General features: G+C 36.9%; 4 gene segments (V, D, J or C); all 4 read right to left on the minus strand.

The window, feature by feature from the left end:
• The window catches only part of LOC116080189, a 1,139,691-nt gene that overhangs the window by 667,955 nt on the left and 457,513 nt on the right, over positions 1–14,223 (minus strand).
• Positions 1–14,223, minus strand: part of LOC116080190 — a 607,419-nt gene that overhangs the window by 574,572 nt on the left and 18,624 nt on the right.
• LOC116080186 overlaps positions 1–14,223 on the minus strand; it is a 1,015,034-nt gene that overhangs the window by 564,036 nt on the left and 436,775 nt on the right.
• Positions 5,238–5,741, minus strand: LOC116080195. The segment is given in 2 exon segments: positions 5,238–5,581; positions 5,661–5,741. Coding segments are annotated over 2 exon segments (372 nt in total).

Here is a 14,223-nt window from a genome sequence, read left to right on the forward strand (position 1 = left end):
AATCATAGCGGTGTGTTAACTAGGGATCTGAAATTCAAACTGACTCCGTCCTTCCTGACTCAATGGGCCAAGCAAAAGCGTGTCTCTGGAAGAGATACAGCCACTAGGTATGTGCCTCCGTCTGGGCAGACTTCATAATCAGTGGACTAGATTCCCCTTGCACCATCCTTCCACACAGAAATGCCAATATATGTCCATGAAACCTGCAAAGTCCGGAAGCTGTTATGATTCTTCTGAAAGCAGAAAACTCTGACTTCTTGATGCTTGGGCAGGGTAGCTGGGATCAGTCTTTTTGTTTGCCAGCACTCTGGCGTCTGAGTCAGTTGTCAAGAGATGGTCTCAGGATGATGCAAATCAGTTCTTTGAAGCCTCTGGAAACTGAATTAACCCTTGAAAGTCTGGAGGCAAGTGCGAGCCAGGCATTCTCGGGAGTTGCCTGACCCACCTTCTGCTTTGTCGGGAAAAGCAGATTTCTGAAGCAAACGAAAAAACACGTTCAAACATGTAGAGAAGGCAAAAAGAAAAACTCATACAAAACGGGCAAGAAAAACCCCTCCAGCTTACAGAACAAATGAAAGGAACGAAAAAATGAAGACTCAGCAACTGGGCACAGGCAAGAGAATAACAACAGCCAGCAAAAAGTCAGCCTGAGTGGTCTGCCACAGCGGGCCCACCTCTCCCAGCAGGAGCTTTATCATCAAAGTTAACCAAAGCTGGATGTCTGTAGTCTACAAACCGGTCAAGACAGTGCTTGTCTGCACTCTGAAAGTGAAGGCAAGGACATCTTCACACTCCAAACAAGTCTGAGGTCAGCATGGGCTACATAGATAAGCCTCTGCCCAAAAGGTAAACCTAAAAAAGCCTCTGGGGAGTGGATATTCCCCCCTTGGTCTAAAAAGACAAAATTTAGTCATGTAAAACCTCAGAAAAAATGAAAAAAAAAGAAAATCTTTTCTGGTGAGAGAAGGCCCGTTGTCTGTAAAAATGGTTTAGGGCACGCTAAGAGCATTGAAAATTAGACAAACCAAGGACAAAAACATCATTAGAGGCTTCTCTAGTTTGTGGGGAAGCAAAAATAAATCTAGAGCAGGTATCAATGTAGACATGTAAATATTTAAGCTATCTAAATTCTGCATAATGTGTTATATCTATATGCCAGAAGTTATTAGGTAACAGCCCTCTGGGTTAGACCCCCAAAAGTGGGACTAAATAAAATAAAAGTGAGAAAAAATAACACATTTTGAGCACAGTATAAGGATCATACTTGCTTATACTCTGGAAATATAATGTTTGGGCCACAGGGTCTGGCTGGATAGGTGAATCTTCTCATGATCCTGTCTAGCTAGGGCCACAGGATCAGAAACCAAAATCTCTATATATGAGGGCTCTGTCAATAGATAAAGTCCCTGGCCAAAAGTCTTGGCAGGCCAGAAAGAGCCCTAATATGACCAATAAAGAATAGAATTATACGTGCAAGAATGATAATTTGGTAACTGAACACTAGGAAGTCTACTAGGCATGTATACTTGAAAACCGTGTAAAACAGAAGCTGTTGGAGAAAAACTTAAACGTAAATGGCACAGCTACAATGGCCTAAAAAACTGTGCAAGGGCTTCAAAAAATGGCACGAAAATATGTATTGGAGACATCCTAGAATGGATCCACAAACAGGTTCTTACTGTCACCACAATGTAAGTCACAATGTAAGTAATGAATAGGTATTCAATAGTCTTAACCACCTGCTGTAAAGCAGATATCTCTTTCTTACATTAAGGATCTAGGGGAAATTGGATCAGAATTACCTCTAAGAATATCAAATAAAGGCTTCAGGTCTCCAGTAGTAAGTTTTAGGTAAGGACGAAGCCAATTAAAATCACCCAATAATTTTTTTGAAGATCAATATAAGATTATCAAATGGTCTCTTTATCTATTTTGGGGCCATAATAACCCCCTCTCAATAAAGGGGATAGTAAACCTAAAAACATGACAATACGTCTTGGGGAAAATTTCCCAACAAACAAGAATAGTAAAGAAACAGACCTTTAAATCTATAACTATTAGTAAAATCCTTTTGGAATTGCCACAGGAGATGGCAATCCAGTCTGTAATGTTCTTAATCAAATCATAGAAACATAAATCTTTTACCTGATTATTTCTTAATCACGAAATTAGGCGTGTTCTATGGAGAATCTGATTCTCTCAGATGACCTGCTTCTAATTGCTCTTACACTAGCAAAGAAGCTGATTCTAATTTCTCTAGAGATAAAGACCACTGATCAACCCACACAGGAGTATTATTAATCTACTAGATTTATCTGCACGGGGCACAGGAAATACAGTGGCCGCTATGGAAAAAGTGTAATCATAATAAGGCTTTTGGCCTCTGTATATATTAATGTCCCACTTGGACTTCTGTCTAAAAGCCAGCTCCTAGAGTAACCGGACATTAGCTCTTAAAACATATTAAAAAAAAATGTACTTGTAACCAGACTGCAAAAATAATATTTAATGGGAAACCATCAAATCTAACCCTATTAAAATAATTTCTAAGGAAAAAACGTCTAATCTAAGAATTTAGAAGGTGCCTCCCAGTTAAAGGCAACCTAAACTCTTTGGAAACAAATCTGTGCAGAAAGTAGATGTCCAGGCTGCACGCAGGCCACATCGAACAACCCAGTGGGTGTGCACCCTACTCTGGCAGGCACGGGCCACCTCCCTGAACTCCACCTCGCGCGGGCTGGCCCGGGACAGAGGACTTGGGTGTGGCGCGGGCAGCCAGACGCTCACGCAAGCAGGCACAGGTGCAAGGATCGGGGCTCCTGGGCTCGGCCATCCGCTGCAAAGCAGTTTGGGAAATGTAGTCCGAGGACTGACTTCTGCAACCTGCACTTCCCTGTACGAACCAGCCCAGAGCAGGCAAGCTGCGCTTCTAGGTGTTCTACATTGGGAAACTTGGTAACTGAGACCTCTGTTGCTCTCCGGAGGGAGCCCAAGCTCCGCACACGGCCAGCGGTTGTATCAAACTATGGAACTCGGAGCCAACACTCCATACACGGCCAGCAGGCAGCCACAGGAATCTTGGTCTCCAGACTGACTGCCAACCCCTTCCGGCCCCGGCCACGCCCCCAGAGCACGGCACAGAACTGTGAGCTATGAACCAGGCTGTTTCTATGCAGTCCAGCCAACTCCTGCTCCCTGCTCCGATCTGAGCACCCGGGAGCTGCATAAGAGCAGGCAGTTGTGGCCGCCACCACTAGGGCCACATGTTTAAGACACAAAGACACTAGACAACACAAAGGACCATCACTCATTCGACAAAACACATATCAATACACGTAGCAAGACATGAATAAGAAATCAAGGGGAAACCCCAGAAAATATCACAGGGAACTAGCCCAAGCACTGCTAGTTTCTGCCCCCATGGTATCCCCGCAACCCTGTACCCGGGCCGACTGCCTCCAATCTGGAGTTACTGCAGTCAAAATACCTCGGCAAAGGCCGAATATCCCAGCTAAACCAGCTGGACACCTGGCATGCCAGACCCCTTGGCGGAAAACCCCACCGAAGTCCTGTCGACATATTGGCGAAAAATCCTCGCCATTGAATCTAGCTAGAATTGAGAGCTCTGAGTGCTATAACTTCAACCCAGCCCCAGTTAAAGAGATCTGGAAACCCAGATGAGGCTGCCTCATAAATAAGATTGTAAGTGCATATCTTTTAATTTTCTAGAAGAAAATTAGCCCATCTTATCCTCAATCCAGGGGCAAAATGCTTTGCTCTTACCCCAAAGTCTCAAACCGTCTACCCCAGTTCTGGGGATCTGTCTAGAAATCTCTGCATCCATGATATATTACCGCTCCTAGAGCACTCCCATGTCTCTCTTCCACCGTGGGTAAATATACCAACTGGGTTAATTGGGTCCTGGGAAGGCAAACGGTTAACAAGGAAAGACACAGACGCCAGGTAGAAGTGATAAGAGAGAGCTTTACTGTAATTCACTCAGTATTTATAGTTAGGCTTGGGAACCAGACCCAGAGGAATTCGACACTTGCCCATATAACATAAACAGGAGAAAATCCATTAACACCAGACCAGAAGGAGATCTTGAAAGGAAGATCCGGTAAACCTTTAACATAAGCATGAGACCTGCTAAGTCTTTGATCTAAGGAGCAGCAGTCAGGACTCCTCTACACAGCAGGTGCTCAACTCCAGCTTGAAGCCTGTCGGGGCTGCTTTACAAAACCAAGTCACTCCCAAGCAACAAGGTTGGGGGAAGGAGTCCACAGAAGTCGAGCTTCCTCTGGGTGTTGTGGTACCGGCAAAAACTGCCTTTTCTTGTTTCAGACGCTTGAAAGACTATGAAAGTGGTTTTTGTTTTCCCATATGTTGTTGATATGGGTTTTACTTGCCTTATTCATAATATAGTTTATTTGTGTCTAGTTTAGCAGCAATTAATGAAGGATAACTATTATCATAATATATTGCAAAAGTATATCCTTTATCCTTTTTTTAAACTTTTATTGCATTATGATGAGAAAAGTTACATGATTTCAATTTATCTGAATTTGTTAACATTTAAAAACATATTTTAATTAAATAGAATTGAATCACATTCTTGTTCACCTTTTGTACCACCGCTCCTCCCATAGACCCCCCTTCAATACCTACAATATCTTTTTTGTCATATTCCTTAAAATTTATAAAATATTATAACAATAAAAATAAGTATTATAAAAGTTGTTTGATATAAAACAACAATCAATTTTACAGTTTTATGTAGTTGCTCGTCTACAGCAATATTGAAAATACATTTTTCTCAATATAAATTTTAAATAACTCCAAACGTTAGCTGTATACTTAAAAATAATACATCACTACTAGTATTTTCTTAGATGAACATGAATATATAAAGTCTTTCTGTTTGTTTTGTATTTAGTAGAGTTTATAATCTTGGCTCTTACAGCTACAATGGAGGTAAAATCCTTTATCCTTTCTTAAACAATAACATGCCAATGAGGATGTTCACTAGTAAAGAACTGGTCAAAATATAGTGTACTTTAGGAGGATCCCAAATCAGCCTCATTTTATTTGGAGACATCTTTTGAAAAGCTGAAAAATACCATATATAACTGTGAGGAGGAGGCAGACATAGGGACACTGAGAATGACTATTTCTGAGTGAATCTTCTGGATAATATTGTCTGTCATCTTAGTCCCAGGCAGCTTCCTGCACTTCTATGTTTTCTTACACACTCAGGATGTGGTTGCAACACTGTGTCTAGCACAGTAATAGACAGAAGAGTCCTCAGGTGTCAGGCTACTCAGCTGCATGTAGGCTGTGTTGGAGGTTGTGTCTGCGGTCAAAGTGGCCTTGCTCTGGAACTTCTGAGCATATTCAGTATTACCATCCTCAGGATCAATCCTTCCAATCCACTCCAGGCCCTGTTCAGGCCTCTGCTTCACCCAGTGCATATAGTAGTCTGTAAAGGTGTACCCAGAAGTCTTGCAGGACAACTTGACTGAGGTCCCTGGCCTCACAAGTTCAGCCCCAGACTGCTGCAGCTGGACCTCTGAATTGACCCCTGCAGAAAGAAAGGCAATATGACTACCACTGTCACTGAGTGCATGGCCCTTCAAGTTTGGGACTTAGGAGCCCCTTACCTGTAACTAATGCCATCAGGAAGATGATCCAGCTGCATTTCATTGTAAGGACCTGGAGATTCAGTGAATGTAGAGAAAACAGTGCTCATATGTTGTTTGGTGTGAATATCCCTGTATTTAACTTCATAGACTCATCATTTGCATATTCATGAGGCAAGATCTCTCCTACGTAAGGACATTCCAGCTAGAGAAGAAGAAGGTAGAGTGTTCCTGGGTCAGTCAACAGAATACTGGGGTCCAAATCTAAATTCTGTCTGAGGAACTTTCCCTGAGACATGAGCAGCCACTTAGATAAAATATCAAAGCCAATCTCTCAATTTTAATATAGAATCCTAACCTGAGACATATACTTTTCTTGGTGACAAGATTTATTGTTAGTAGTAGCAATGAGGTTAATGGTTACTTGAAAATTAAAAACTCCTTATTTATGAGAGTTTGCAATTTTTTCATATTCTTGAAATTAATAGTGGCCTTTCCAGAAGGTTGCATACTAAAATACTACGCAAATAACAGCAAGTGAACTTGCCTCAGAAATATGTTCACACAAATGGTTATTTATTCAGCAATTTTCTATAGGAACTAAATTAGAGAACCAAATAACATGTGTGGCAACAAATGATTGAATAAACTAAATATACTATACATACAATAAAGCAGAATGTGTTCTTCGGTAATGAATAAGGATTTCAATTTTCTTAAGTAAATTAAAACCTTTATAGGAATACAGATACTGTATGCGTAACTTATTTGTGGTCCTTAGATTTTGTAAAGTTAGAAAAAATTATATATGCAAATATGAAGTAAAATGGAAGTCAAACTGCCTACTTGAAATAAATAGCCAAATTGGAATGATAGGGACAAGGAAAGGGTATGTTGATGTAATGGAGCAAGTATATCCAGTATACAATATACTTTTAGAAAATATTCTAAACATATAAAATTCTTATTTTTGTTTTAAAAAAAATATTTTTGCTTATGCCTTGCAATTTAATTTCATGACTAAAATCTCTCCAATCAAAATTTCTGATCTTCTTTCTTATTTATGATTATTATGTATATGGTTATTTACATGCATCCACATATTGGTTGGTGGTCTTGTCTCTGGGATAACTGAGTGGTCAGACCAGACTATGCTGTTCTTCCAGTGAGGTTGCAATTCCCTTTAGTTCTTCCAGTCCTTCTGCCAGCTCCCCTATTTAATGAATATATGTTAATTATTTGAACCAGAAAAAAAATCAGTCAGCATGTTAATTGCTTGTTTTTATATTTCCATACTATATTCATAAATTAAACCTTTGATAATAACTTTCATATACAAAATTGTTATTTGTCAACTTATAGTGTTTGAAATCAAATGTCAAATAATGGTGATAGTGTTGAAATACATTGCTAATTTCTTCGGTATCTTCTTACAATTTTACTTCAATATGTTATATGAATATAATTACTGAATCTATTGTATTGGTGTCCTATACACATAAGATTGTGGGTTTTCTTATTTTTAAGTCAATTTAATTAAAAAATTCTTCTTTTCCTAATTCCTCTCAGATGTTTTACAGTGTCCCTACATGCCTACATTCACTTTCATGTTCTTTCTACCTCTTAGAAAGAAAAACAGAAACAGAAACAATACAAATACAAATATATCCCATGAAGTCCATGTTTTGTTGACAAACTTCTCCTGATAACAGGGCCTTCTCTGAAGTTTATTTGATATACCCAGTGTCCTTCCAATGTAGAAATATGACATTGTCTAAGCACTTAAAAAGATGATTGGAATAATTGTTAAGATTGTTAACTTGTCCCACCTTCTCTCATCTATGATTGGATTCTGTCTTAGTTTCTGTAGGTGTTGTTCATGTTGTTACACAATCTGTGAGTTCATATGTGAATCTTCCATGTTATATCTGAAAACACTGTTTTCTTGATGGTGTCCACTTCCTTTATTTCTTAATATCATTCTGCTCTCTCTTCTGTATTTATTCTTGAACATTGAGGTCAGGGATGAGACAAAGACATCCCATTTAGGAATGAACATGTCAAAGACTCTCATTCTGCCCTGGTCATCCATTTGTGGGTTTAATATTGCCACTTTTAAACATAATACAGATACTGAAGCAGAACTCTTGGGAAGCTGGCTAACCTCTACTTTTAACTTCAGAACCTCTTCCATTCCGGTGATATAAATTGTACAATGTGACTACATTGTACAGCAGTACCTTCCAGTTTTTATAATAGATTCTTGTGGAACTTTCTCTAGTAAACATTGTGAATATCACATCTCATATAAAGCTACTACTAATATTATTTTTTTACAGTCTTGCAATTGTACCCCTCCCATGTCTGCCCTCCCACAGCTCCTCATTGCATTTTTCCTCAACCCTCCCTCCAAGAGAATGCCCACCATCTCCAACAGACCTCTCCACTCCCTGGGGCCTCAAGTCTCTCAAAGATTAGATGCCTCTTCATCCACTGAGGCCAGTCTAGTCAGTCTGCTTCTGTATATGTCAGGGGATTCAGACCAGCTTGTGTGTGAAGCCTAGTTGGTGGCTCAATTTCAGAGACATCTCAAGGGTAATGGTTAGTTGAGGCTGCTAGTCTTCCTAGGAAGTAATCTTCCTCTTTAGCTTCTTCCAGCCTTTCTCTAATTCAAAAACTGGGGTTCCTGATTTCAGTCTAATAGGTGGGTGTAAGTATCTGCCTCTGTCTCAGTCAGCTCCTTTTTGGGCCTCTCAGAAGACGGCCATGTTAGGTTCCTGTCTGCAAGCACACCATAGCAGTAGTAATAGTGCCATACCTTGAAGTCTCCCCTTGAGATGAATCCCAATTTGGACCTGCCACTGGACCAGCTTTCCCTCAGTCTCAACCTTTGACTGAGCTCCAGGTTCCAGCATTATAGATAAACCAGGTAATCTTTGGCACATCATCAAAGAACAGTGCTGGCCTCACATTTTGGAAATGGGAACAAAGCTGATAAAGCTGAAGGTCTTCCAACCTAGTTATACACAGGACAGAAACTGAATAGGAACAAGGATATTCACATTTAGAAACCTTATTTTATTAAATTCAATCCTTATTTTTATTAAATTCACAGAGCAACATTTTTCACCATCAGCTCAAGGTCATCTGTAATAACAGGCATCAAAGTTAAGATGGCTCAATACCTATTTCATGAAAATGGAGGCAGGGTATGAATATATGTGAGAAGAGAAGCAACACTGGAATTCAAAATTGGTGCATTTGAAACATGAAATATGAGAAAAACAAAAGCACATGAATATTTCAACAAATTATATCAAAAAAGGAATCAAATTAATGATAAGCTGTTAATCTCTTAACTCAGGAACAAAAGAAGGACAAAAGCAGGTTACACACACACACACACACACACACAAACATACACAGAGACAAACACAGACACACACATACTACATTACATATTAATGAACAAGATGTTGAAAGTGTAACAACTAAGTACTGTAGAAAAGAGTATCAATGACAACACCATAAACTTTATGCCATGTAAACGTGAATAGATATATGAGCAGGAGAGGCTGTTCCACATATCTGCAAGCAATACACTCTATTGGGAAGCATGAGAGCAGTTAAGGTAGAATCAGATAACTTATAATCCCTTTGTAAATAAATATAAAGTCAATCTGTGAGAGGAATAAATAAGGAATTATTAAATAATTCATTAAAGGAAATGTATCATACATAGCAGTCTAAATTAAGTTTTAGCAGAAAAAGAAATGAAAACAATAAAATGGTAATACATACCTAGATGCTTCATTTTAATGCAAGTTTTGCCACAGTTAAGGTTTCTGGAAGCACTGTGAAACAACAGGTAGAGTTTGTCAAATAAAATGGATGAAAAATATAAAAGTTCCAATATGTAATACTCCAAATAAGATTCTATTTGAGTATATACAAGAAGAGTAAAGTATTAAAAAAATTTATACAGTGAAAACTCAGAATAATCAGATATTTTAGTGTTCATACTAATTTCAGGAAAAACATTTGTCAACTGAAATGGATTACTACACAGAATGTAGAAAACTGCATATGAAAATAATAAAGCTTCTTACAATGGTTCTCAAACAAGAAATAATTCAACTATCCTAAGACTTTTGAAGAATATTCCATGCTCACAGATAAGAGTCAGGCAGGTAGAAATCCCTCAGAAGAACACTAATTAAAATATGGTAATAAACATTAATGATTCCTATGTGTAGAATTCTATCCTTTTGCAATAGAACACTGAGGCATTAAGCTCACTGTCTGTGTAGAGAGATGTGCTGGGTCTTGATCAGGAGATGGAAAATGGAAGGAACCTAGTAAATTTCAGTAAAGTCTGGAGTGTATTGAATACAGACACAGTGACCAACATATATATGTATATGTATATCTATCTATCTATCTATCTATCTATCTATCTATCTATCTATCCATCCATCCATCATCTATCTATCTATCTATCTATCTATCTATCTATCTATCTATCTATTTATCTATCTATCTACATATATATATTCCATGTGTATTTATTGAGATGTAAACACAAGGGGAAACTTGGAAATTTTTTAAAAATATTTCTGTAAGAATAAAATTATTCAAAGTAATTATTTTGCAGAGGACGAAATCAATAATGAAGCCAGAAATTCCTGATATTGGAAACAAAAATAAGAATACTAACACATTCAGATCTTGTAAAATGACTATTTTGTCTTAAAGACCACTCAATAAGAAGAAAATAATGTCTGGTACTGGAAACCTAGCAAATATCAAGGGTTTAATAAGTTAGAAGTCTTAGAGAGAAATTTATGCTTGCCACTTTACCAAATCACATAATCTCTAAGTACATTCCAAGTATTTATCCTTATACTCATAAATATATGTTGTTATCTCTAGTCATAAAGGAAACTTTTACCTGAAATACCTTGAGACCATTACTGTAAGCCATAACATATCAAAATGCAGAGTTGTGAATTCTAAACCATAGTGGAAAGATTGCAGGCAACATGAGAACTGGAAGCTTCTTAACTGAATTTATATAATATATTTTAATATATATGTTATGTCTATAATATGTAATAAATATGTACAAATAAGTACATAATTTGTTTATAGACTACTCCTCTAGGGAGAAGTGTACACCAATAGGTTTTCAAATAGCAAAAAGCTAAGAGAACATAATCACACTGAATAGCTTGCATTTTTAATTTTATATTTAATATATATGTAAATCTTCCATATTTAGCATTCATATGTGCATTTATATATACATGTACCTGTGTGTGTGTATAAATTTGAAATAGAGCAGTTTACAAAAAATTATTTGTAGAATAGAAATGGAAGGAAAACTTATGAGATTGTATTATAATATCAAAAAAATTATAATAGAAACCACAATTCTTGTTTATTCTATAATATAGATATAAAGATAATAAAATATTTATATATAAGTTTCAAATATAATTTGGTAGATAAAGTGATTTTCTAGGATGTTAAACATCCTTCATTTATTTTGCTACAGCAAATAAATAGACCATGACAGTACATGCTTATAACCTCAGAACTCATGGACCAGATGATGCACAAGGATCAGATGTAAAAGATAATCCTTCTCTTTACAACATCTCTGAGGCAAACCTGGGACTTGTGTTGCTCTTTTTATTCCAAATAAAATGCAAAACATATCTCTTGAGATGTGTGGACATGAAATATACCAGAAAGATAATTTCTACACACAGGAAATCAGGTTTTAGCTTTCCTCTGCACCTGTGGCACAGGCCGTCTTCTCAGTGTATGCTCCACAGCTCTTGAAAAACTGGAAACCTTGTTCAAACTTTAGCAGCTAAGAAGGCATGGAGACTGCATTCATCAGTATGTTTCTTTGGATCTTCCGTAATGCCTCCTATCTGCCTCCCTTAATTCTGCCAAGTCATAGACATTGCACAGGCTTCTTCGTGTGTAATTTTAGTAGCTTAGAGTATGTTAATTATTTAGTATTTAAGAAAGTATTAAATTCAATGTGCATGAGAATTTTCTTGCATTGCCTTTCATACACCTTGATATAAGCTGCTCCCTTTTAGATTGAATCCTCAGTTTCTCTATGCCCTAATGAGTCCAATATTTTTTGTTTCCATGTCAGGAAATTTGGTAGTGGAACACAAAATCTACACTAATGATTAATGAAATACAAATAACAAATAATAAATTATATACAAATATACTTCAGACATTTCAGCAATGAAAAAATGAAAATATGTAAATTGTAGGGAAATAGATGAAATTATAGATTTTCAAGTTAGAAATGACCACGTTAGAAAACAACAGCATACTGATTAATGACTAACTTTCTTCAATCTCAGACTTCATAAATGTACCTTCTAAACTGACATTAATCAATGTAATTATTAACATGCTAAACCAGATAATAAGTCACAAAAGTGAAGTAAAAGCCATTCAAGTTAGAATATGACAACACATTTACCACTGCTGATGACATAAAGGTATATATTGAAAGTATTTAAAGTTTCTTTAGATAGTACAACCAGTAAACCAACTCAGAAAGATGATGATTTGCTCTTTAGTTTTATTTTTATAAATCAATATTATTTATATTAAAATGAAACAAGAAAAAGTCATAATTTCAGTTGGTATAAAAATGAAAAAAATGAGAGTAAAAGGAGCATAATATATGTACAGTGAATCTATAAATGGTTGTGGCAAAGATATTAAAACTGGAAAGAAATGTTTCATTTAGAGGTTTAAAATAGAAATATTGTTTAAATCTCTATATTACAATCAGACAATCAATCAAAACAAAAATGAAGTAGTGTACTTGATAGATTTTTGTCAAATTGACATAAGATGTTTTTCTGAAAATAGGAAAATTCAGCTTATATGTTTCAGGTAGGCAATTTCAATGTGTGGTTTTATTGATTATCAATTAATGTTTGAGGGATTAGCACACTGTGGACAATCCCACAGGCAAAATAAAAATGGACCTGGTTTACATTAAAACGCAAGGTGAGAGAACCATGAAGAAAAAGCAGAATTCCTCTCTGGTCTCTGCATTAGTTCATGACTTGAGGTTCCAGCCTATAGTCCTGGTCTTGGCTTTCCACACTGAAGGAATGCGATATATGATATGGACAGGTAAGTCAACCAAAAGTATACTGTATTTGATTTTGTTATTTATCACAACAATAGGACCTATAATAGAACAAGCAACATTTCTCTCCTTAACCTTTCTCCTCCATCATTGGGTGTGGTCCAATAACAAACACCGTACTAGTCAGGAAGTCCAAATGAGCCTCCTCACAGGAAAATCTGTCTAGGATACTTGTGTTTTTTCACATCTACTTCCAGTGGCCATGAATTACACATTTCTGTCCTTGTTGATGCAAATAGGTAATTTTTTGATATTTGGTCCTGTGATAAATATCAATTTATTTAGATCAAAACCAAAACCAGAATCCTTTATGTTACAATGTAGTCATAGTTTCAACAGACTGAAATATTTGGAAAGGATCTCTGGGGAATCTCCAGTTGAGAAGGCAGACCCATACCAAATGGGGTTCACTCTATGAATAATTTATTGTCACTTTCATAAAATGTTTGCTTTTTAAGTGAGGATCACCCTGTAGTTTTTGAGCACACAGCAAATGATTTGTTCCGGTCTCACAATAAAATCTCTTCCCTGGGTGTCTTGCACAGTAGTAGATTGCAGTGTCCTCAGTTCTTGGATTTCTCACTTGCAGACACACAGTGTTCTTCAAATTCTCTTTGCAGATGGCAAATCAGCCATTGAAACAATCTGTTAGTATTCACAATTTTCATTGATAGACCGTGAGGCTCACTCCAGGCCCCTCCCTTAATCTCCTTGATCCAGTGCCTCTTAAAGCTGCTTGATGTAGATCCAGGAGACTTACAAGAGAGTCTCATGGATCCTGCAGATATCTATAAAACATCTAAACACTTCACCAGTTGACCTTCATAGTGAACACATGCCAACACACAGAATTCTGGTTAGGAGACTGTCACACATGTTCAAACTCCCTTTCACTCATGTCCTCTCTCAAACTCCTTATCTCTAATTCATCTTGAAAACAGCAACAAGGCAAATCAAGCTTAGTCCCAACTTCATGGTAAATGGTCTGTGTTCAGTGCTGATAAGTGAATATGCAGGCCTGAGAATCCATGTCTGAGATTCTCTGCAAGAGCTGCAAGATCAGAGCTGCTTTGCTTTTCATAAGCTGAGGATGACTTTATTTGCCCAACTTATTGCTAAATAAGGAGATCTGGAGTGAAATCTTTAAAGATATTTGTTACTAGCACAGATACCAGACATGAAGCGAAGGAATTTGGGGCAATTACAGCATTAAAATATCATTTATTTGGATAAAATATTAAAAATGATTTCTGCCTTTTTGTTCATAATACCCCTCTGCTTAACTTACCTATTTCAAAGACAATAATAAAATACTCATAGATTTTAGAGGATTCATATAAAGGTAAATTTTATTAAATGTATATATAAACATAACCATATATA

Source organism: Mastomys coucha, unplaced genomic scaffold (genome assembly GCF_008632895.1).
Source record: "Mastomys coucha isolate ucsf_1 unplaced genomic scaffold, UCSF_Mcou_1 pScaffold6, whole genome shotgun sequence".
In the NCBI taxonomy this organism is placed as follows: Eukaryota; Metazoa; Chordata; class Mammalia; order Rodentia; family Muridae; genus Mastomys; species Mastomys coucha.